Below are 25,554 nucleotides of genomic sequence, written 5' to 3'. Positions count from 1 at the left end.
TTGATGAGCTGACCAGTCCAAGTCTGGCTTAAAGATAAAGACCCATAAGAAAGAAAAGCAAGCAGTGGCCTTGAAGTTGCCCATCCACAGTGCGCATCTGGCCAGCAGACTGAACATTAGGCACACAGGTCACCTGGTCACTGTCTTCCCCACTATGATGAGATGCATTGTATTGTATTTCTATTATTGTACTGAGTGTATACATATGAAGTAACATATGCAGATTTTATGCAAATCTGTTTTCTGTTCTGTCCTCTTTTTGGTGAAGCATTTCCACTTTGGGTACAATATGTAAGTGGCCACCCTTTGCCCAGTAACCAAAACCTTTGCTGGGATTGCAACTGGTGGGGAGTTGTTAGATGTTGGAGCCAGCTGACCCTTCTCTGCTTGGCCTGGGAAGCTTCCCTGAGATCGCTGTATCAGGATGATAAAACCCTGATAAAGAACCATCCCCTGGGACTAGGGGTGTACGAAACCCTGCTTACCTGGCTCTGCCAGGTTCCGCTGGGGGGGGAGGCGCTCCGTCCCTCCCCCTGGAATCCTCGACGGGGGGGAGGCGATCTGGTCCTCCCCCCCGGAATCCTCGAAAGCCGGCTGTGCTCCGTGGCGGCTCTGCGGAGCAGCCGGCCAGGGCCGTCCGCGGCTGGATTTCCGGCCACGGAGGGCTCTGGGTAAGGGGGAAAAAAACGCGTACACAAATGGCGGCTACGGCCGCCGCCATTTGCATTCCTTATTTTTCTTCATCTTAGTCTACGTAAATATTTACGTAGACTAAGACGACGAAAAATAAGACTGCAAATGGCAGCGGCGGCGGCCAGTCGGAAGACCAGCCGCCGCAGCCACCGCCGCCACAGCCGCTGTCGCCGCCCGGAACATCCACCCCAGGTGAGTCTCGTCCCGGGAGGGATCCGCAGGGTGGCGGGGGGGTGGCAGGCCGTTCCGCCACAGATTTCGGGGGGCCGAATGCACTGGCATTCGGCCTCACCGAGATCTGTGGCAGAATTCTCTGCCATCCCTACCTGGGACGCCTTTTGATGGCTTCTCTTATGATGCATATGGACGTAGATGAATTGAGTGGTGGGACTGCCATGGAAGCACAGAATCCCCTCTTCCAGGATCAAGCTCAGGAATACTGATTCTGCCTGTTTGTAGAAGAAGCTGGCTGTACACAGCACTGATTGGCCAGTGCCTCTGACAACCACAAACTCCTCTTCCCCTCCCCACTGACCAGTGAATGTATAAAAGTAGTGTGTACATGTGCGTGTTTTCTTTAACTAAGGCAATAAAATGCTGCAGTCCAAAGATTAAAAACGCACACAGCCCACCTGAAGAACATGTGGGAAAGGGGAGCAGCGAGCCCCAGGCAGATCACGGCACCAGCATTTTGTTCATTAGTATATATGTCCATCAAATGCAGCGTGAACATGGGAGGAAGCCGGGCTTATTCCCCAGGAGTAAAACTGTGGCAAACCCTATCTTAAGGTACATCTCTATGCACCCTTGGCCATACTAAGCCCATGACCAGTTTCTGTCACTTCCCCCTATCCAGCTCCTCTCCTTTCCAGTGACTCTCCTGCGGGCATTCTATTCCTCCTGCCATTAACTGTTAGCTTTGCTAACCAGTGAGGGAGAGGGAGGCATGTGTGTACACAGAAGGTGAGGGCTTGGGTTGCACAAATACAGACATACCTGGAGCCGGAATGCTGCTCCCTGTAATAACCTCTGTGTCAGAGATACACCTGTAGTGCTCGTATTTCAAATTGCTGGGAAAATAACCAGTACTCAGCACTAACACTACTAAAGTACAATGTTGGAAGGGGCATCATTTTAGATATCATGTGGCAATGTATTTTGTATCTCTCCCCCTCCCCTGCCCTTCTCCAAGACACAGGTGTATGATGGGTGTGAGTGTGTGTGTGTGAGAGAGAGAGAGACAGACAGACAGACAGACAGACAGACAGACACAGAGCACAAGAGAGAGCTGGTATTTAAATGTAAAATGTGGAATGATGCTACCATACATGACAAGTTTCATTATGATATCCCAGCGCTCATGGGAGATATCGCACTACAGTTCATTTTATATCTTCCTGGCCCTCTTGAAAACAGGTGCAGAGATAGAGGGTGGGTTTGAACATGAAATATAGATTTTTGTCCAAAATGTGCATGCCAGTTTCTATTCCGATATGTCAGCTGGTAGTTGCACTAACATAGAATTGTGTCCTGAACATATTATGTGCCAATGTGCATTCTGATATCTCTGTGGTCAAAGGAGTTATCCCATTGCCAAGAAAGAAATTTGCAAACAAATAGAATGCCAAAAACTGGCAGGTAAAACCAAAAGGTTTACTTTTTCTTGGCCAATAAGTTCCATTTCCAAGGAACATTTTAAGTATATGCCCATAAACAAGTGCTGTTATTTCTGTGGAAAATTGAAAAGTCACATAATATTTAAAATTTGGCAGGAATGTCTGGACTAATGATGAAGCCTTCAGAGGAGACAGAATCACGAAAAGAATATGAAAGAAAAGCACGTCCTAAAAAGAAGAATGGTTCCTTGACACCTGGTAGGAGGCATTTGAAAGCTAATATTCAGTCTTCTATTTGACAACACATGGTGGAGCAGACAGGCCTCATTTGTGCTGATATTTTCTTCCTTTAAACAGAGGCAACCAGGGATGTACAGATTTTGTGAAATCCGTTCCATCTGTGTTTCGTGGATTGTCAGGCATCTTTTGTTCTGTCATCCACTTACTGACAGAATTGGATTTTTTTTAGAGATGTATAAGAATTTTGTTGCTGTTTGCAAATGCGCACGTGTGCTAATGCACACTTGCGCAAGTGTGCAATAGCGCTAATGTGCATTAGCCCAAGTGTGTACTTGCAGAAATCCCCACCAAAAGTATTAAATGGTTTGCGGAATCCACACACCTCAGAAAAAGGCAGTCCACTGCAGAATTTGCAGGTCATAGAAATCCAAAATGGATTTGCATCTGTTGCGGATTTCTCCAGCATGCCTAGTTGCAACCCACAGATAATGGGACTTACTTCTTAGGGGGAAAACCTGAGTCCAATGGAAGTTACTTCCAAGTCAGTGTGCATTAGGATTGCAGCTGCCTTCCACAACCAATGTTTTAATCTTTTGGGAAATACTTTGCTGTTCAGTCATTAAGTCGTGTCCGACTCTTCGTGAAATCTTCTGGTGGAATCAGTTGCCTTCAGTTTAGTATCTCTTGTGTTGTTGCTGTTATATTCTCTCTCTCTCCCCCCCCCCGTCACTCTCTCACTCATCTATCCCACCCCACCCCCTGAACCAATTCCACATTATGGCCCCAGACCTGGGACTGTTCTACACAAAGGTTTTTTGTTTTTTTACTGGCTTTATAATGCCTGGCTCACTGGGGAATCACACAACACACGCTCCAAACTGTCCTCACACTATTTCTACCTCACTATTCTGTTGTTTTCAAAACTACCTTTATGATGGTTTTTCTAGTGCTTGCCATTTCCATGCAGTTTCTGTGCAATTCCTCTCCCCCTACTGGTGCCAATTCTAGCCTATCTCCTCTCTGGGCTAGGGCTGGTGTTGGCAGGGAGAGAGGCAGGGTTGTGTGAAGGCGGCAGGGAGGGTGGGTTGCACTGTGGTGCTGCCCTCCCTCCCTGTTGCCGCTGCCACTGCTGCTACCACCACACAGCCCTCCCTCTCTCACTGCTAGTGCCAACTCCAGGCTGGACAGCCCTCGCTCTCCAGGCAGGGGCTGGCACTGGCAGTGAGAGAGGGAGGGAGCACGGCAGGCCAGCTGGCCCGACTTGCTGCAGACTGAGTCTGGCCAGCTGGCAGAAGATGGAACAGAGTTTGGGGGGGGCGAGCTGATGAAGGCTTGTTGAACTCCATGCTGCAACCGGATTTCTCCAACATCCCCATTCTTGCCTGCCCAGTCCCTGACCCTTGCATGACAGAGGAGAGAACAAGGAATGAAAGGTGGTGAAGGACAGAGACATGGGGGGAACAGCAGCAGCAAGGGGCTATTTTGCTGGGTGTTGCTGTGCAAGAACGAGTAAGAAGGGTGTGGGCATTGTGGGTGCGTGGGGGGCCCTTCTGGCATGCCGAAGGCATGAGCAAGGGAGGAGGAGGAGGCAGAAGTCGCTCAAGAGCACCCCCCTCCACCCATATCCTCTTCTTCCTCCTCCGTTGTTGTTCTGCGGCTACTTTTGACTGCACACGTACGGTGGAGCGGAGCTCTGAGTGGTTATTTTTAAACCTCTGTTACTGTGCACCATCAAAGGTGCACATGATGTCGGCTGAGTAAGAAAAAAAAGAAACTCTCCCCACTTCTCCCACAAACGCATTTCTGTGTGACATTCGGCCACACGACCTTACAAACGCAATGGATACCGCACTGTCTTCATTAGCATCTGCCACCACAGCAGTGCATCTGTTTTGCAGAAACACCAGCACAGCAATGCCTGATGCACAGAAGGAGTTCCTCTCCTGGAGACTTCTGTCCTCTACACAGTAGCCATAATGTAATGAGTGGCTGGTATAGATATCACTTGGTCTGATGGCTGCCCTCAACTGCTTCCTAAATATATTCACCCTAGCCATTCTTTGGGCCAGCATCCTCTAACCTTGTTCCTCCAGATGTTTTGGACCACAACTCCCAGGATTCCTGACCATTGGCCATGCTGGCTGGGGCTGACGGAAGTTGAAGTCCTAAACATCTGGAGGGCACCAGGTTGGGGAAGGCTGCCTCAGGCCAACCTAGCTATTTCTTTATTCCACCACCATGCCCACACCCCAAAGATGCTTCCCTTCCGCAAACACATTACCACTTCAGGAGTCAGACTGTGAGCGGAGCAGCATCAAGAGGGAGCTACACAAGCCACTGGATGTTCTGGGGATGTCTGCGGGGGATATTCACAGCCTATCATAAGCACTGAGTTCAACAGGACTTACTTCTAAGTAAGCATGCATAGGGTTGCAGACATAGTCTTTTAAATTTAGGATACTGGAATAAATTGAATAGGTGACATCTGATAAACTCCCAAAGTCAGGGAGGTCTCAGTGGTTTGGAATTTTGGAGTGGGCAACTGGCTGAATTGTTTATCAGAATGGCCAGAGTTTGAATTCAGGGACAATGCCCAGAAATACCTGGGCACGTTGCAAATGCTTTTAACGAGGTTGCAGTACTTACCGCTTGATTCTGTGCATGCTTACTCAGACACAAGTCTCACCGAGTTCAGTGGAACTTACTCCCAGTGCATGTAGGATTGGAGTCTTGGTGTTGTCTATGGTAAAGCAAATGTTTGACTCAGTATTTCACTGTCAGCATTGATAGGTGACATGAGTGCGTGATTCACAATTGTGTGCAATTCATGATTGGCATGGCAGTCTATCATTAGGAATGCATAAGTGCTCCAGGGATAGGCAGGTACCCATTTTCTCACTACACCTCCCCCCTCACACACACACACACAGTGTAGTCTGACTGCATAGCACTCCCTGGTCAGCCATGTGGACTGGCAGGAATTAGTATGGATTGAGGCACTTCATAGATCTAGAGCTGTCTTCCCCAACCTGGTGACCTCATGTGTTTTGAACTTCAACTCCCATCAGCCCCAGACAGCATGGCCAATGGTCAGGAACCCTGGGAGTTGTCATTCAAAACATCTAGAGAGCACCAGACTGGGGAAGGCTGGTCCAGACTGTGGAGAATGGAAGCCCTGAAACAGACCTTCCAGTCCCCATAATTAGAGAAATATTTAGTATCCTTACAACCAGTTTACAGTTGCCAGTGAATGCTTTCTCTCTATCCCCGCCCCCTCTCCCTGAGATCATTTTGCAGCTGCATGGAAAGAAAAACATTTATGGGAACCAGAGGGAGGGGAATTACACAGGAGCTGCCATCACATGACTTCTGTAATTAGAGCTGGAAAGTTTTCACCTTAGCTTTTTGCATCAGTGCCAGAAGCAGGAGGAAGAAGGAAGTGGAACAATTTCACTTGGGAGTAAAAAGGAAGTGGAACAATTTTGTTTCAAATTAAGCCAGACTTGACTTGATGTCCATTGACAAGAAATGGGAGGGGTTTGGGGCCTGCCTGAAACGAAGAGGGATGGTGTTGCACCTCACTGTCCCATCCCATTTTGAACACTAGTTCACATGAACATTTCTCCACTTGGTCCCATACTTGAGTATATGACGAGGTGGGAAATGGGCGTCCGCCATATGCAATCACTTTGTCCTGGGACAAAATGCAATCCTCCAATACCTTGCTGAAGCCTCCAGGCAATGTATTGATCCTTAGCCCTGTTTGGGTGCTCTGGAACCAATTCCCTAGGGAGGTGGTGGGCTCTCCCACACTGGAGGCGTTCAAGACGAGGCTGGACAGCCATCTGTCGGGGGTGCTCTGACTTGGATTCCTGCACTGAGCAGGGGGTTGGATTCGATGGCCTTGTAGGCCCCTTCCAACCCTACTATTCTATGATTCTATGTTCCATTTGATTAGAATCATGTGAGGGAGAACAAGGATGAATGCGCTAGCTCCACCCCCCTCCATCACGGTCCTCTTCGCCATTCCTGTTGCCCTCCAGAGCAGGGATGTTTGCAGCAGGGAGGCGCCCTGCACAGTTTAGAGCCCTGGAGGACGAAAGGGATGGTGAGGGAGTGGGCAGTGCTAGCAGGCTTCCCTCCCCTCGCTACACTTCATGTGATTCTGATTGTATGGGGGACTAGAACACCCAAATCCAGTTCTAGTGATCGCATATATTCCTTTGCTCTCATAAGAAGAGCCATGCTGGATCAGACCAAGGGTCCATCTAATCTAGCATTCTGTTCACACAGTGGCCAACCAGCTGCCTATAACCCCCCCCCCCACAAGTGCAATAGCACCTTCCCACTCATGTTCCCCAGCAATTGGTATACACAGCACGCTGCCTCTGATACTGGAGGCAGCATATAGCCATCAGGGCTAGTAGCCATTGATAGCCTTCTCCTCCATGAATTTGTCCAATCCCTCTATAAAACCACCCAAATTGGTGGCCATCACTACCTCTTGTGAAAGAGTATTCTATAGTTTAACTATGCACTGTGTGAAGAAGTGCTTCTATCTCTCCTGAATCTCCCACCAAACAGCTTCATGGGATGACCCGGGTTCTAGTATTTTGAGAGAGGGAGAAAGAGTGTTAAGATGCATCCAGAGGGCGGTGCTTGACCTGCACAAATGGAACCTTTTATGCCCTCCCCACTCCCAGCTCCAACCCTAAATTTTAATTTCATCTGCTAAATTAGTTCAGCATAGACCAAACCTGACTACTTGATGAACATTCCACATGCTTTCCCGCCACCCCTTCCTCAACAGACTGGGTCGAGTCTATGCATTCATAGGGGAAATACATCAATATTTGCTCCAGGACAGTGAGCAATAAGGCTTAAATAAAGGGGAATGTGACAAAGAGTGTTGGTCTGGGCACAACCTTAGAGCAACCCTGTTTTTTAAAAATTTTTGCAGCTTTCCTTATTGCCCTGCTGTTGGCTCCAGTGAACGTTATGTGCCCATGTCTGAAGAAGTTGCTCACCGCCCAACTGAAATCCCAGGACTGACAGGTGAGGAACGCTGAACATGTACCTCCCCTCACACACTCATCCTAGCGGAGTTCATCAATCTAAAGGAAAAAGTGGAACCTGCAACAAAATGTTGCAGTATGGACTACTCCTGTTCACTCTTCCAGTCAACCTGCCACTTCAGGATATTCTGCTCTATTCCCCCTCCCACCCAGTTTCCTCTATTCCACTCCCTCCTACCCAGTCAGCCCATTGTTTGTTTTTTTAGTTTCCCCCACCTCAGGTTTTGTTACTTTAAAAAAAAATCTTCTGCAAACCATGGGCTTCCCCCAAGCCTGCTGATCATTCCTGCTTGAGCTTTTTTCTGAACACTCACCAAGGGCTCCTTCACACTGAGCTTTTGTCCTGCGATTGAGATTGCTCTTTCAAGGACGTTCGTAGGCTCTTTACATGATGCTGTGACCCCCCAGGGTATCTCCTGCACTAAATGCCCTTTGTTCAGTTTTTAAATAGATCGCAGATAATGAGCTATCAAATTACCCCGTTGTGTTCCACTTGAGTTCCCTCTGTGAAAAGAGGAAAAGTGGGAAGAAGAGGAGCGAGATCAATGAAAGTTAATGGAAGACTCAGTTACGGGAAGAAGGGTGGGGGAAGGAAGCAGGTGAAAAAGGGAGTCATGTGATCCTGCATTTAAAACGGAAGCACAAAGCCCTATTTTAAATGCAGGATTTTAGGCTGGTGTAGAGATGCCCCAAGAAAGCTCATCAATAACAAGCCAGTTCTGAACTGAGCAGAGCGTGCCCACCATTATTTCAAAGTTCCATTAAACATGTTTTTTAGCAAGAGAACGGGTCAAAATAGAGACTTATCTTTTTTACAACAGATGTGAACCATTTTGTGTGCTTGTTAGATTTTCAGCATGATCCTATGCAAGTCTAATCAGAAGTAAGCTCCACAGAGTTAAACGGGACTTACTCCCAGGTAAGTGTGTACAGGATTGCAGCCTTAACTGAATTGCTTTTGCTGTGATGCACCAAAAATGGCTGGGTAATGAGACACTAATTGTAAGTGGACATTAATGTCTCTTTTGTAATGTGCAACTGACTAAGTTCTTTTCTAACTGGGCTTGTGAATGTGTTCACCAATAGGTAGGGATGGGAGGATCACTTACCCCGTTCCGCTTGGGGGGGGTCCATGGGGGGGGGAGGCAATTCGTTCCTCCCCCCCGGAATCCATCCAGGCTGGCTCTACTCCGCCTTGATCCTGCTGGCAGAAGTCGATACGGCCGGAAGCCATTGCTGTGCCATATCGCTGTAAGTCAGGCTCCAGACGTAAATGGCATAATGGGCGCCATTTGTGGCTGTAAAGCTGGTAGATTAGCCTAAATGCAGCCATAAATGGCTGCATTTAGGCTAATCTACCAGTTTTATGGCCGCAAATGGCGTCTGCTATGCCATTTGCGTCCCTGTTTTTAGATGTGATTGTTGTTGTTGTTCAGTCGTTAAGTCATGTCCGACTCTTCGTGACCCATGGACCATAGCACGCCAGGCCTTCCTGCCTTCCACTCTCTCCCGGAGTGTGCTCGAGTCCATATTCATTGCATCGGTGATGCTATCTAGCCATCTCATCCTCTGCCGTCCCCTTCTCCTTTTGCCTTCAATCTTTCCCAGCATCAGGGTCTTTTCCAGAAAGTTTTCTCTTCACATTAGGTGGCCAAAATATTTGAGCTTCAGCTTCAGTCTCTGTCCTTCCAGTGAGCACTCAGGGTTGATTTCCTTTAGGATTGACTGATTTGACCTCCTTGCAGTCCAGGGGACTCGTAAGAGTCTTCTCCAGCACCACAGTTCGAAAGCATCAATGCTTCGGCGCTCAGCCTTCCTTATAGTCCAGCTCTCACAGGCATACGTTGCTACTGGGAAAACCATAGCTTTGATTATACGGACCTTTGTCGCCAAGGTGATGTCTCTGCTTCTTACTATGCTATCTAGGTTTGCCATAGCTTTCCTGCCAAGGAGCAAGCATCTTTTAATTTCATGGCTACAGTCACCATCTGCGGTGATCTTGGAGCCCAAGAAAGTAAAATCTGTCACTGCTTCCATTTCTTCCCCTTCTATATGCCAGGAAGTGATGGGGCCAGATGCCATGATCTTAGTTTTTTTAATGTTGAGTTTCAAACCAGCTTTTGCACTCTCCACTTTCACCCTCAACAAGAGGCTCTTTAGATCCGCTTTCTTCCATTAGGTTGGTATCGTCTGCATATCTGAGGTTGTTGATAATTCTCCCAGCAATCTTAATTCCGACCTCTGTTTCATCCAGCCCGGCATTTCTCATGATGTACTCTGTATATAAATTAAATAAGCAGGGTGACAATATACAGCCTTGTCGTACTCCTTTCCCAATTTTGAACCAATCGGTTGTTCCATGTCCGGTTCCTACTGTTGCTTCGTGACCCTCGTTAGGTAAGGTGGTCTGGTACTCCCATCTCTTTAAGAATTTGCCACAGTTTGTTGTGATCCACACAATCAAAGGCTTTAGTGTAGTAAATGAAGCAGAAATAGATGTTTTTCTGGAATTCTCTTGCTTTCTCTATGATCCAGCGAATGTTGGCGATTTGATCTCTAGTTCCTCTGCCTCTTCGAAACCCAGCTTGTACTTCCGGTAGTTCTGGGTTCACATACTGCTGAAGCCTAGCTTGTAGGATTTTGAGCATCACCTTGCTGGCATGTGAAATGAGTGCAATTGTACGGTAGTTTGAACACTCTTTGGCATTGCCCTTCTTTGAAACTGGAATATAAACTGACCTTATCCAGTCTTGTGGCCACTGTTGAGTGTTCCAAATTTGTTGGCATATTGAGTGCAGAACTTTAACAGCATCATCTTTTAGGATTTTAAATAGCTCAGCTGGAATACTGTCATCTCTACTAGCTTTGTTGTTAGTAATGCTTCCTAAGGCCCATTTGACTTCACTCTCTAGGATGTCCAGCTCAAGTTCAGTGCCCACACTATCATGGCTATCAGGGACATTCAGATGTTTCCTGTATAGTTCTTCTGTGTATGCTTTCCACCTCTTCTTAATCTCATCTGCTTCTGTTAGGTCCCTGCCTTCTTTGTCCTTTATCATGCCCGTCTTTGCACAAAACGTTCCCTTGAGATCTCCAGTTTTCTTGAAGAGATCTCTAGTCTTCCCATTCTGTTGTTTCCCTCGATTTCTTTGCATTGTTCATTTAAGAAGGCCTTTTTGTCTCTCCTTGCTATTCTCTGGAACTCTGCATTCAGTTGGATATATCTTCCCCTTTCTCCCTTGCTTTTCGCTTCCCTTCTTTCCTCAGCTACTTGTAAAGTCTCATCAGACAGCCACTTTGCTTTCTTGCATATTTGCATAGCTTATCGTGTTCCACCACAGGCTTGGAATTCTTGGAATCCGGCTTCATTGGGGTCCGTAGCGGATTTCTCTCCCATCCCTACCAATAGGCTGAATGTGACGTAGAACCAATCTGAACTGAGCAGCAATGGCAACTGGAGTGGATTTCACATGAACAAGTACCAGTCTCCTGCTCTCCTCTTCACTTATACAGAAGTAACATTAATAATTTGGTATGGGAAGGTTAAAAATATCACAGCCAGAAATAAATGTTGGCATAAGCAATGTGGGGAAAAGGATGAGTTGTTTCCCATTTTGCAAGAATGAAAGCACCATAAATTGCAATAAATTACAGGCTCAGGCCTGTGACAAAACTTTACGAGTTAGATGTGGATGGGGAGATGATTCCCTGATTGCATTGAGAGCCTGTAATGCAATTTTAAAATCTAGTTTGTGCGAAGAGATGTCAACATTTTACCTGCAGGGATAAATGATCTAAGATGAAAGAAAGCAATGAAGACAATGCTGGTGGAAGTTGATGAAAATTAAGGTTTCGACACATGGAGCTTTAGATGAGGTAAATGCTGGCCTTTTAGCTCTGATGCTATAATTCAGAATTGTCTCGCTGTGTTTTCCTTCTGGCAATGACTCAAATCAACACACCAGAGCATTCATCTTCCTTGAAGGAAGGCCACTGATACTTAAGTCCTTCCTGCCTCTGGAGCAAAAGAACATCCTTACTGACTACAGAACACAACTGAGGACATCCAGGGTACAAGTGATGCTAATGATAATGGACATTTCCCCTTGCACATTACCTCATTATGGGGTCAGGTGGATGAGGAACATTGTTGGAGATGTCTCATGGACACGGACAGACAGAGAGAGCAAACGAGAGAACTAAAAAACAACCCCATGTCTTAACAGCAAGCTCCCATGGTACTTTTCAGGGGGAAACAGCTCTATTAGTGGTGCATTGAATCCAGTCAATTGAATACCATTCCTGGCCAGTTCCATAAGGACATAAGACATTTTCTAAACAATTGTGTATGTGCAGCATGGTTTTGTTTTTCTAAAACCATTCCTCATCTCTCCCTCCAAACTGTTTGGCTTCCAGAGGGAAGATCCTCTGTGGAGTATTGTTTTAGCAATGCTTTGTAGTATTTAGGATTTTTTCCCCCAATAGTAAGTCTGACTGTGTCTAATGGGGCTTACTCCTTGGTAAGTATGTTTAGGATTGCAGCCTTGGACTTCTGATTTGTCACCCTGCTTCTCCCATGAACGCCCTAGGAAAACAACTCTCTGGGCGTTATCCCCATAGCAATACAAGGATATTAACACTGACCAACCTGGTAGGAATGTTATCCTCATAAAGGCTTGCCTGGCACCTACTTTGTTTTTTCCAGTGGCAGGTGAAGACCATTTCCAATGGCAGGTGAAGATCATTGCACTTTTATTGCTGCTGGTTTTACTTGCTGGAGTGTTTTTACCCTTTGGCGCTGGTTTGATCTTGGTTTTATTGTGCACTGTTTTTATATAACTTGGGTATGGATGACAATGGAACCAATTACCTAGTGGGCTCTCCCACACTGGAGGCATTCAATACGAGGCTGGACAGCTATCTGTCTAGGATGCTTTGACTTGGATTCCTGCATTGAGCAGAGGTGTGGACTAGATGTCTTATAGGCCCCTTCCAACCCTGCTATTCTATGATTTTGACAGATAGATAAATAAATAAATAAATAAATAAATAAATAGAAGCTGTTGTAATATTTACAACAAGATAACATATGTGAAATCCTTTAATCAATTGAGCCCCAAAATATATAAGGCTCACCAAGGTTGTGTGGAGGGAAGACATGATGTATGTGATTGCCTTATATGCATGTATTAGTTGCAAAACAACAACAACAAGATAAGCTGAGTTTGATTTTTATTAATGTTATAATAAATGTTAATGCTACTGAACCCTTGTGGAATATATAAATGTGTACACTCACACGCACACACACAGAGGGAGGGAGGGGGAGAGAGAGAGACTGACTGACTGACTGACTATGTGTAGCCAGGGCACAGATGTGGCAAAAACAAGCCTGTTACCATATGTGATTTCCACCCGTATATTAATTTCTTCACTGGAGGTGAGGTGGCCACATATGCCTCACCAAAAAAGAGGTCACAGATTTGCATCAAATGTGCATATGTTAATATACATATAGATTCAGATTTAAAATTATCACTATCATTTACATAGAAATACAACACATCTCATCTTAGTGGGGAAGATTGTGAGCTGTCTGCCTGATCAATCTGTGACTGATGAGAAACCTCAAGTCCCCCCTTTGCTCTCCCTTGCGAGAGTGATAAGAACCTTTCCTCCCACCCTTTACAAAAATAACCACTCTATTTCCTGAAAATATAAAATTAGTGTGTAATATATGGTAGGGGTTGAGTGATCATTCAAAGTGGATCACCCTGGATAAAACCAAGGCTAAACCACTGGCTAACCCTGGATAAAACCAATGCTAAAAGCTATACTGAAACCAGAGTTCAAACACGGTCCAACTAAAGGTCTAACTAAGGGTTCTTTCCTGAACTATGATCATAGGCCCCTAGCACGCATTGGTGAGCAGGACATATTTATACTTTGTGTAGAAATTACTTCATAGCTAATATTTTCTACTGTCCCCTAAATTAGGGCTCAGTCTCAATTATTTCATTGTTATTACACATTCTTTACAAATTTAGAATATACATAAAAGGCGCACACATACACCTTTCAGGCTAGAGAAGTTCGATTTTGAATTATACCTTTGGGAAAGTAACTCCTTACTCAAGATTTTCCAATTCAACTTAAGTCTATAAGTTTTCCAGACATCTGTGTATCAAGCTTTTTGATGTGTACCTTACACAATAGTTTTTGCTCATTAACTGATAAGCGAAAATTTTAAGTATACTTTTGGCCTGGAATAATACATTCTCACACCTGTTCATTACTCAAATAACATTTAGCCCAAGTGATAGGGCTTTAAATCAGCATTTTCTCTTTGGATACCATCCAGGTCCACTTGACCATTATTTTTATGCCAGTTACCCAGAATTCATTGCAAACCTGCTTGTGCCTCTGTGTTGTCTTCTCTTAATACAATTCTTCTTCCTTATTGACATTTTCAAATTCTTAATTATTCATCATTAATATTTAGCATTTGCATTTCATAAGACATCTTATATTGTTTTAAGAGAGGTGGGTTAGCATTTTTTCAATAGTCTTCCCAGCAAATCCAATAAAACAAAATCAGCTATTTACTAAAATCCAGGACAATATGACTGGGATAAGGACCAGAACATTAAGAAGAGCCCTGTTGGATCAGACCGAGGTCTATCCAATGGCTAAAGTCTAGCCTTACTAGACTTTGGTAAGAATCTGCTAAGAATCACATTTTGGCCCTGCCCACAGATGGAATGCAGGCAGCCCCCAAGACCTTTCCCATTTTGGAATTCAGCACTTGCACTGAAAAAGGTTCCCCACATCTGCTCTAGCCAACCACTCTGTGTTCTTACATTGGCCAAACACATGTTTTTGTGAAGCGCACGAGCAAGGTGTGAAGGCAACATTCCTCTACATGTTGCTTGTCCCCAGCACCAGCATTTAGAGGTATACAGCTCTGGACCCTGTAGGCTTCATTTAGTTATACTTTGGTAAGTCTATTTTCCTCCATGGATTGTGGTGGGATTATTTAGTAATGATGCCTCCTGTTAAAAAGGCAATTAGCAAAGAAAAAACAGAAAGCAGAACATAAGGAGGGTTTACCAATCCCACATGCAGACAAGGCTAAAAAAGGAGACCAGACCCTTCTTGAGTGAAGAAAAGGTAAAGCATCTTACTCACACAATATTCTTGCAGGTACAGTGTAGAACCTCAAAAAGGAGTTTGTTCAATCCCTTTTGTGTTCCATTACGCCAGCAGGAGAGAGTGCAAACACACGTGCTCCCAGCAATGGTGGAAATTGGGGCAGCGAGAGGACAGGAGCACAGGAAACCACACTGTAGGCCATAGAGTAGCGCCGTGCTGAAAATTCCTCCCACATTTTTTTGACCATTCTCATTCAATTTGATAGAAGAGAAACTGCTGTCGAAAAGAAATTCAATACTGAAACAAAATTCAGAGTAATTCTCAAGGGTGGGTTTCTTGGGCTTACCTTATTTAGGAGGTGGCCAAGGAGCGAGCACAAGTGTCCTGTTCTTCTCTCTGGCTGCCTACAATCTTCTCTCTGGCTGCCTACCTGTGGCCTCCTCAGCTCTCTACACTTCAAAATGAAGCCCAGGGGAAGGCATCACGAGCTGTTTCCTCCCATAGGGCTTTTTCAGATCAGGAAATGCAAATGCAGGCAGCCTGGGAGGCTAGCTGTGATTAGGTAAGCTCAAAAACACCACCAAAAGAAATTCAACATATAGACTGTCCTGAGAATGAGGTAGAACAATGGAAGCCCCCTTCATGGGGGAAGATAAATTTCTGGAAATTGGATGACATATTTTGGCAAAACAGTAACTCCACCTCATCCCTGGAGCCTGACAGAACACTGTCTCCCTACACACACCTGCATTGTGGTGGATGCAAAATGGGGGCCAGCCTGCCAACACAGCCAATGCTGTTGCAGCACAAAAAGCCCCGAAACCCTTAGGAAAAAAGAAAGAAGCTGTGCTACAAGCCTTGCCAATGGGAGCCCTATCTGGGAGAAACGCTTGAGAATTTCTCCTTTCCCTGAAGAAATTCGGTGAAAATATCTGCCAAATGTCTCCACCCACAAATAAAGTGGAGAATTTTGAGAGGCCATCTGTGCACAGCTCTACTATAGAGATCCTAAGGCTAGCTGTGGCCAAACTTCCCATGAACTAACTGCAACACTGCCCCCTTCCAGTAACTTGCAGACAAAGTTGCATTGTCCAGTCCTTTATCACCTCATCTTGTGGCACCAACATGCGCGAGTATGTAGTTTTGGCAGGGGCAGCACTTTTTGTCTTTTCTGAGTCTGCTCCCTTTCACTTCCATTGGGTGAGCCTGAGGCCTAGTGTTACTAGATTAGCAGCACTCAGGCACTGCTAGAACCAAGAATCAGACACATAAGAAACAGGAAGCAGCAGATTCAGCACAGGATATGGCCCAGTGTCTTGCTCTGGCTGGGTCAGACTCGGTGTTAGGGCCAACTAAGGGGGCAAATCCAGTGGCAAGTCAGTGAACAGGCAAAAGGTCAAACACACAGATACCAGTTCGGCAAGAGAGTAGCCCAAGGCAGGAGTAGTCAGGAAACAGGCAGTGGTGACAGGCACAGTATTACCAGGATGAGTTCCAAACGAAACTTCTGAGAAGCAGCCAAGATCCAAATATGGGTGAGCAGTCAAAGACACACAGTCCAAGAAGCAGAGTTACGCAGGAGTCCAAGGGACAGAAGCATGGCAGTTCACTCACAGAGCAAGGACAGAGAAACTAGGGCTCAGAACACTGGAGCTGGCAATAAAATAAGGTTTCCAGCAGCTCCGAAGCTCTAAATGAAAGCTTATATAGCCAGAACATCTAGATGGTCACCCAGGGCTCAGCTGAAATTCATCACAGACCCTCTGGAAAAAATGTTCTATTCATGAGGAGGGCCTTGATCACGAAGAGGCCTTTACTCTTGAAGAGCCCTCCTTTACCAAACACTCCTTCTCATAGAAGCTCCACTGGCCTGCCTCTTGAGATGACAATGTACTTGAGGGCTAGGTGGATGCTCAGCCTCTGTCTCAGAGGCAGAGTTCTCCACCTCTTGCAGGAATGGACCTGTGGCCATCTCCCCCATGGGCTCAAGTTCCTCCAGGTCTCCTAACCTGGGTTGTTCCTCAACATTGTCCATCTTTGGGAGTTCTAGCTCCTCCTCTGAGGAGGAGTCCTCCCGTGAGGGCATGACACCAGACAGGATACATAAATGCAGCTTCAGAATCAGGGGAGGAAAATAGGGACAGAGGAATAATGAAAAACAGCAACAAGAGAGAGAGAATAGAGAGGCTCAGAGAGGATGATAAACCCTCCTCGCCATACATTGCAAATATAGTAGGATGCCCAAAGAACCTAGCCAGGTCACAGATGTGGCAAAACAAGCCTGTCACCATATGTACTTTCTACCCATATATTAATTTCTTCAGTGGCCACTTACACATCACCAAAAAAGAAGACACAGATTTGCATTAAATGTGCATATGTTAATATATATGTATAGATTCAAATTTAGAAATTATCACTATTATATGTACTTAAAAAGAAAAAGCAAGCAAACAAAACAAAAAACAAGGGTTTTCCACTAAAGCTTTTGTTGTAATTCTGCAAGCCTTGGGGTTCCCCCAAATATGCCGATACCTCACTCTTGTTCCTCAGTGGCCCCAATTTGGCTACAATCCTGTTGGCACTCACCAACTCCGTTTGCTATTAATTGGACTGATTGCAACATGGGGAACCACCTCTGGCCAAGGCATTGAAAAAATCAACAGATAAATAGCTCACTCTCCATTCTGTGATTGATAGTGCATCATTGTCCTATCATGCAGATCCAATCCAACTTGGATGTAGCTGTTATAGCAGAGCCTGAGTCAGAGATTCCCAGTTTGGAGTTCTGTCACTCCATGGGGTTGAGAATGAAATGAAAAAGGCAGGGCTTTTTCAGTGGTAGCTCCAAGTTGTGGAACAGTCTCCCAGAGAAGGCTTGCTGAAGCAGTCCTTTAGAAGGGGCTGCAAGATCTGCTGATTCAGGAGGGGGATTGGAAGCTGAGGTCGAATTACTTGTGCTCCTGCTTTAGTATGCTTTACTATGAAATGTATTCCTATTGTTTTGGAACTGCTTATTTAATGAGCTGCTTCAAGTGTAGGATGAGGTGGTATACAAATGTTTCAGGGAAAGACAGACAGACAGAGAACAGAGTACCAAGAAAGCAGGTGCTTTGTTGTGTCAGCACTTAGCTGTTCATTGTGTTTTTCATTATTTAGCAACCATGCTTTTTGGATGGCTGTCAAACATACTTTTGCATTCTCTGGAAGAAGCCAATTTCAAACCTCAGATGATCTGTCTAGATGATGAAGAAAAACCCTCAGATTTTATTTTTAGCACTTCAGAGCACGTGACTCCAATCCCAGGTAAACGAATGGAGTAGGATAGCCTTGCTTCAGGAGGGCAACCTGTTTCTTGCTTTAGAAAAAGCTTGTGGGATGTGTGTTACAGTGCTGGAAAGAATGGCATGATAAAGTTTACAAAATAATGTATAAGCAACAAAGAGTCTTGTGGCACTTTAAAGACTAACCTTTTTTTCTGGCATAAGCTTTCATGGACTATAGTCTACTTCATCAGAAGCATGGAGTATTATGGAGAGTTTCAGGTGTTTTATACAGTACATATTGCTGGGACGGTTGGGGAGGAGGGTGGAATTGTACACAGTGAAGTTAGAAGGAAATTCAGGGCATGAAGTAGTGATGGTGACAATGGCATTTCTAACACTGGTCATTTGCAGTGCAGTTACTGCTGAAAACAAACATCCTGGCACTAGGTAAGCCAATTAACACACGCGTGATAAAAATCCATTATCCTGATTCAAGCCTCTGGCATCAGAATTAAACCTGCTGATGAATTCTAATTTATCACATTGCCATTTCTGATGTCAGATTTGTGTCCATTTATTAGAATGGGTGTGTGAGGTGGTTTAGAATGGGTGTGTGAGGTGGTGGTGGGGTGGTGGTGGTGGAGAGATGTGATTTCCTCCCTCTCATAGTACTAGAACCTGGGGGCCATCCAACAAAACAGTGCGGCTGGAGATTCAGAACAAACAAAAGGAAGGACTTCTTCATGGAATAAATGCATGGAATTCACTGCCATGGCATGTGATGTTAATGGCCACTAGTTTGGAGGGCTTTAGAATGGGATTAGACACATTCCAGGAGGAGACATCCATCAGTGGGTACTATTAATCAGGCTCCATACAACTTCCAGGTTCTGAGGCAGTAACAGTTGCCAGGGAGCAACAGTAGGAGAGAGGGCTATTGCCTTCATGTCTTGCTTGTGGGATTCCCAGAGAAATCGGCATGGCCTGCTGTGAGAAACAGGATGCTGGCTGGAATGGATGGACCTTTGGTCTGATCTAGCAAAGTACTTCTTATGTTATTTTCATATATTCATTATCCTAGAAAGGAACTATACAAACCACTTGGACAACTAGTCACCTGTATATGTCCTGTCCTAATTCAGCTTATAGTTCTCAAGGGAGGGCAGTCCAAAGCAGTGGCATGTCTTGGAAGGGCAGGAGCACATCTGATGGAGCAGCATCACATCAAGCTATGATCAGAATTACAATAAGCTAGGGATGGCAGAGAATTCCACCATGGATCTCGGTGAGGCCGAATGCCAGTGCATTCAGCCCCCCGAAATCCGTGGCGGAATGGCCTGCCACCCACCCACCCCCCGTGGATCCTCCCCTGGGACGAGACTTACCTGGGGCGGATGTTCCGGATGGCAGCGGCTCTGGTGGCAGCGGCGGCTGGTCTTCTGACTGGCCGCCGCCATTTGCAGTCTGGTCTTTTTTTCTTTTTTTTTTTGCATAGACGTGATAGGCTACGTAAAGACTTACGTAGCCTATCACGTCTGGGTTAAAAAAAAAACGCATACACAAATGGTGGCAGCTGTGGCAGCCGCCATTTGCATTCCTTATTTTTCGCCGTCTTAGTCTACGTAAATATTTAGGTAGGCTAAAACGTCAAATCAAAAGGGAACGCAAATAGCGCCCACTACGCTATTTGCGTTCCCCTTTATTTTCGCCATAATAGTCTACGTAAATATTTACATAGACTAAGATGGCGAAAAATAAGGAACGCAAATGGTGGCCGCCGTAGCCGCCGCCATTTGCGTATGCGTTGTTTTTGTTTTTTTTAAACCCAGACGTGATAAGCTACGTAAGTCTTTACATAGCCTATCATGGTTGAATACAGGGATGCAAACGGCGGCGGCTACAGCAGCCGCCATTTGCGTCTCTGCTACCCAGCGGCTGGATGTCCGGCTGCTGGCGGAGCCGGCCGGCGGCTCTGCGGAATCCCCACGGAGCGGAGCCGGCCGGGCAGGACTCCAGGGGGAGGGACGGAGCGCCTCCCCCCCATCAAGGATTCCAGGGGGAGGGACGGAGCGCATCCCCCCCTACCGTGAAGCAGATCCGCAAAATGGTAAGTAATTTTCATACATCCCTACAATAGGCCAGACCTATCAGAACCTTGGACAGATCTGTGCTGGTTGGAACTCACCCAAGGAGAGCTGTTGTTTCAGCAAGTTCAGAGGCCTTCTGAGGCTTTATGAAGGCTGACTGATCTGGCCCTGCTGTTAGCCACATCCCCTCTGAAAGCTGCCTGTCTCTTAAAGGGCCATTGCCAGATTCTGGTTCCTCTGGGTGAGGTGAACTGCATCAGGGATATGTCCTCTGAGGAGTCTAGTACAGCCACATCCTCTGGCTTTGAAGGTCCCGGAGTAACAGATGATGGCTTGCTGGATGATGCCTCCACCATCACTGAGTCCTTCTCTGAGCCAGAGTAGGGACTGGGGCCAGAGAACATGGCAGTATTGTCCTGTCAAATGATGAGAAGAATCTCCTGCTTCTCTGGATTTTCTGATCAAGTGCAGTAAAATTGTCCACACCATTTGAGTCAACCCAAATTTGGAGAGTTCCTTTTGGAATTAAACTCTAACTAAACCTTTGACCTTTTGGCTGAAACTGACCAGTGCACACACAAAAAAAGATTTATCCCAAAAGCAAACTAAACTGTCCCAAAAGCGTGCATGCACACACATACACACACACAAGATAATATCCCAAAGCAAACCAAATACAAAAATGGAGGGCAGTTTTGTTCCTTCACACAATCGTGGTCCTATTTTCATCTATGTTATGTTGGAGCATATGGCCTATGCAGGATTAGGCTACCTGCTGCCCTCCAGATCTTTTAACTACAACTCCCATAATTCCTAACCATTAGCCTGGGACTGATGGGAGTTATTGTCCAAAATATATGAAGGGCAGAAAGTTGGGGAAGGCTGGATAACATAATTATGCCTCCTTGCCTTGATGAATCACACAAAGAAGGCCATTTTGTCTCTACCACTTTGGGAAGGGGAAAAGAACAGGGATTCACCCATACTGTCAGGGCTGCCTCTGAGCACATAGAGTGGCAGAGCAGTTCAGATTCTGAGGAAGAGCTGCTAAATGTGGAGGAGGAACTTTCCCAGGCTTCAAAGGCACAGCTGGATGGAGAGGGTCCCCTTCTCACATCCCTGTGATAGATAAAGATCAGGAGGAAGCAGGGGCAGGAGAACCTGAGCCAGATGCACACACAAGCAGGAGATGGCAGGGGCAGAGCTTAGATGGTCTGTGCGATTGGCTCAGCGTCAACATCTGCGTCTAGAGGTGTCACGGGAGAGAGGGAGATCTTCCCCTCCTACCCCTAAGTTAGGATAGTTTGCTGCATTTCCCAAATGGTGGTCAACTTTCATAGCTTCCCTTTGAACTCTTTGAAGGCTTTTCCTTTGTAGTCTGGGAGTCACTAGCAATTTGCATCTGTATACCTCATTGGAGTAAATGGATTAGAGCCGTGGAAATAAAAGCCTCTTGTCTGTGTTTTGATTTGGCTTTTGGAGTTCTCAGCAGGGCAAAAAGGGAATCCTGACACATACATACCATTTATGTAATCCAATGGAGAAGGATGTTTGCATATACACACCTTGGTGGGTTCCTTTATTCTTAGTGGCAAAACATGCAAGGGAAGAGGGCCACCTTGGCAGATGGATGAGATACAGAAATGATGTTTGCCTAGTGGTACAGTGATGCACACTTGACACGGACATGAACTTGGCCACAACACACATCCAACTCCATTTTGTTCAATCTGCTCTGAAGTTCTGGAAACACAAGTCACCATTACGATATTCTTCAACAGTAATCACAAGAAGATGATGATTTATATTTTTTAAATTTCACTGTATAAGGTGCCATCTTGTGGACAAACTATGGCATGTTCCTTTAAAAATGGATAACTCCCAGAGGGGTTGTTCATTTGTGTTGTAACAAAAAGGCAAACATATTTATTGAGACACAAGCCTTCATAGACCAGAGTCCAGTGGAGGCTGGTGGCTCCTATTTCAGTGGGGCAGTCAATCCATTCTGGGTTTCAGGCAGAACTAGACAGAACTCTAAAGGAGCTATCCAAGGTGTTGAACCCTATCCTCAAAATAGGTTCAGCACCTTGGATAGTCCCATTAGAGTTCTGGCTGGTTCTGATTGAAACCCAGAATGGATTCACAGGCCCACTGAAATTGGAACCACCAGCCTCCACTGCCAGAGTCCACTCCATCAGATGCATGAAATGTTATTTTCAGTTGGCAGATGTAGGGTCTCTCTCTCTCTCTCTCTTTGTGCCTGAGAGAGAGAGAGAGAGAGAGAGGAAGGAAGGAAGGAAGGAAGGAAGGAAGGAAGGAAGGAAGGAGCAACATGCAAACTTATGCCACAATACATCTGTTACTCTTCAAGGTACCACAAGACACTTTGTTCTTTAAAATGGATGACATTGCCAAAAATCTGTTGCTCAAGAGGAGATGCTGAGTACAGTAACTGAAGCTGATCTAAAGAATTGTTTTTAAACCCAAAAGGTGGCAGCATGTTAAAAAAAGAAAAAGGCAAAAGGCAAATGAATCAGATGGAAATGGTTATTTATAGAATCATGATTTTCTTATTTATAGAATTGTCATTTAAGAAAATAAGAGGTGTGATTGGTTATTTTATTTTTAATTTTTCTTACACAGATTGTATTTGTTTGGTAAAGTCTTCCATTTTTTTTATGCAGAAGATATAAATACTTGGTGTAAGGTGATCTGTATTTTTTTGTTCATGTGAGATCATCATTCTTGTACCTGCTTTAGCAAGTACAAGAATGGGTAAGAATCTTACTTGGTTCATTTTTTGATAAGAATTTACCCAAATCTGCAAAGTTCTTCATAAATGGGACAAAAAGAACTTGAGATTTAAACAATTCAAATTTGAGAGAAAGTGAAACTGATGAGATTCATCCATTGAGGCCCAGGGCTTTGAGTGCTTATCTCTTCAAAGTCTGGGTTTAAATCCCTGCATATTCAGTCTTGAATATTGTAGTACTGAATTTTATTTTTTATTTATTAAATTTATTAATCACCTATCTGGCTGGTCACCCAGCCACTCTGGGTGATGTATAACTATAAAACAGTTAAAACAATAAAATTCGACATTAAAAACTTCATATTTCTAAAAATACCCTAACCCACCTCAAATGCCTGCCTGAACAACCATGTTTTTAATGTATGGCGGAAGCTCATTAAAGGTTGAATCCTCTTTTTTTCTAACAGATACCTCACCTTTAACAGCTCTATGGCAGGCAGGTTCGACATTGTCCTTTCCATGTTGGAAATAGCTGTGCCTATGGAATTTGGCCTGTGGAGATAGGATAAGAACTTACCAAAATTCACAAATTTCTTCATAAATGGGATGGAAAACCTAAGATGAAAAAAAGAATTGAATATGGGAGAAACCAAAACCAACAGATTCATCCATCCATCCCTGCTGCTTTCTAAATAAACAAATTGGTTGTTTGTTATTTTTTTAAAAAGGAATGGAATAGTGCCTTCATTTATATAAAGTTTACTGGTATGTGCTGTATTGTTAGCATATGTTTTTCCTTCGCTTAGCAAAGACATTTATTGTATTTATTTACAACATTTCTAAACTATGCTATATCTAAAACGATTCCTGAGCAGCGAGCAGTAAAGAAAAAAAGAATCGAAATACAAAAGACTCAGAAATATTTAAAATCAAGTGATACAATAAAACCGTGGCTGCTCATTCAGGGAAAAGTTTGTTTAAATAAAAATGCCCTTAACAGACGCTGAAAACAAAGCAATGCTAGCAACCACCTGACATCAGTTGGTAGGGGATTCTGCAGAGAGGGAGCCAATACAGAGAGGGTTCCACTCCGAGTGGACTCTAAATAGACTGCAGGTCCATGGAGAACCACCAGGACTACCTTATCTGATGACCTCAATGACTGGGTAGGCTGGTAAGGGAGAAGGCGCTCTCTCAAATACCCTGGTCCCAAGCTATTTAGGGCTTTATGCACAAATAACAAAACCAACCATCTCCTTGCTATTTGCGTCTAGCTCTTCAGGTTTGAAGGGTGTCAGTTCCCATAAGGAAAGTCCACATAACTGGCTCCACCCATATGGTTGCATCACTCAAATGCAGTCCCTGGCCATGTGGGGTCTGCTCAGAGGAAAGTAGTGCCTTTCCATGTGGCTTTCAGGCGCATCTAAAAGGCATCTTGTAATTCTTACATGTCTAATGACATTGACAGTTGAAAGTAGGCTATTCGGATATCAGGGGTCAGGGCCGGCCCTGCCATTCAGCAGAGGGAAGCAACCTGTTCTGAGGATGGGGTGAGGTGGGGTGGGGAGATGAAGGCAGGAACTGGTGTTTGAATGGTGTAGCAAGGCTTTTTACGCTGTTGGTCCTAGCGGGGTTCGAGGGAGGGATTTGGGCTCCATCTCAGGAAGCAAAATGTTGTAGGCTGACACTGTGGGGGCTCCATTTTGGTTTCTCAGCAGTTCACTTTATATACAAAGAAATTAAGTTACTAGAGCATGGTAACTTTCAAGATACCAGTTCCAGAAGCATAGGCTGAGAGCCACTGATGTGATGCATGCAGACAAGATGGACAAGGGAAGGAAATGCCCAATAGATACAGGGGTACAGGAAGGCTGTTTGGATAAGGTTGGAATACAAATGTGATAGATAAAACGAAGCAACACAAGTCAAATGCTCCATAAGTAGGGCTGCTGAATGCATTTTTTCCTGATGGATGTTCAGTGTTTTCAGCAGGGATGTAATATGCAGGAATTCAACCGCTATAGCCTTTTGGAGCAAGTAGGTTGTTGTAGCAGTAAGGAAAGTTGCTTTGGTGGGATCTCTGCCTATAATACAGCTATTAAAAGCCCATCATCTATGTCACAGGAGAAAAAAGGCAGCAGCAAATCCTTTTCATAAGAGGCGGGAATCCAAATGCTCCCAAATGTTTGTGGGAAGGTCTTACCTGGCCGAGTGCACTGCTGCAATGGAAGCCCCATCTGCACTCCAGGGCATCACCTGGGGATTGTGGCTGGATGCCCCAAATGGATGCCCACTCATGAGAATCCATCAGCTGCATTTATGGCCAGACTGGAGCAGCACATATTCCCTGGATGCTCTCTCCTGGACTGCAGAGCTACATGCTTGAAGGTGTGAAGTGAACTTTGGCAAGTATCTCCAAAGAGCTCAAAAAGAGGGAAGGGAAACAGCCAGGGTGTAGACAGGGACAACCCAAGCTATTTTATTGCCTGAAGTGGAGAACAAAATGGCGCCCCTCCCATTCGTTGATCAAAAGCAGACAGGACCAGCAGTTGAATCTTTCTTCAACCCTAGCAATGGGGCAGCATCTTCCACCACGTCTGAAGGTGGCAGGTGAGCTTCAGAGGGGCAGGGCAGGCTGGGGGACACAGTGCTCCTCCAGCATCATGCTGCTGC

At 45.2% G+C, this 25,554-nt stretch overlaps 1 protein-coding gene across 3 annotated transcripts in view; it reads left to right on the top strand.

Annotated features, from left to right (window-relative positions):
- LOC146358980 (uncharacterized) overlaps positions 1-23,881 on the top strand; it is a 41,287-nt gene extending 17,406 nt beyond the window's left edge. The window contains exons 2-5 of one of the 3 annotated variants that reach the window (XR_014787158.1): positions 2,466-2,567; positions 7,510-7,604; positions 17,936-18,082; positions 23,349-23,881. Coding sequence is in view for 2 of the 3 variants with exons in the window: in XM_084830472.1 (XP_084686598.1) it covers positions 2,466-2,567; positions 7,510-7,601 (194 nt within the window). In the remaining variant the exon portion in view is untranslated. Of the gene's footprint in view, positions 1-2,465; positions 2,568-7,509; positions 7,605-8,472; positions 8,544-11,407; positions 12,890-17,935; positions 18,083-23,348 lie in introns of those variants that run through there. The other 2 variants (XM_084830472.1, XM_084830487.1) reach the window with 2 other exon arrangements.
- The last annotated feature ends 1,673 nt before the right edge of the window (positions 23,882-25,554 follow it).

The sequence above is a fragment of the Heloderma suspectum genome, chromosome 1 (genome assembly GCF_057233095.1).
Source record: "Heloderma suspectum isolate Gila_16-S chromosome 1, 16-S_ref, whole genome shotgun sequence".
In the NCBI taxonomy this organism is placed as follows: Eukaryota; Metazoa; Chordata; class Lepidosauria; order Squamata; family Helodermatidae; genus Heloderma; species Heloderma suspectum.
Note: the sequence above shows the minus strand (reverse complement) of the source record. Positions and strands in the feature narration are given on the sequence as shown.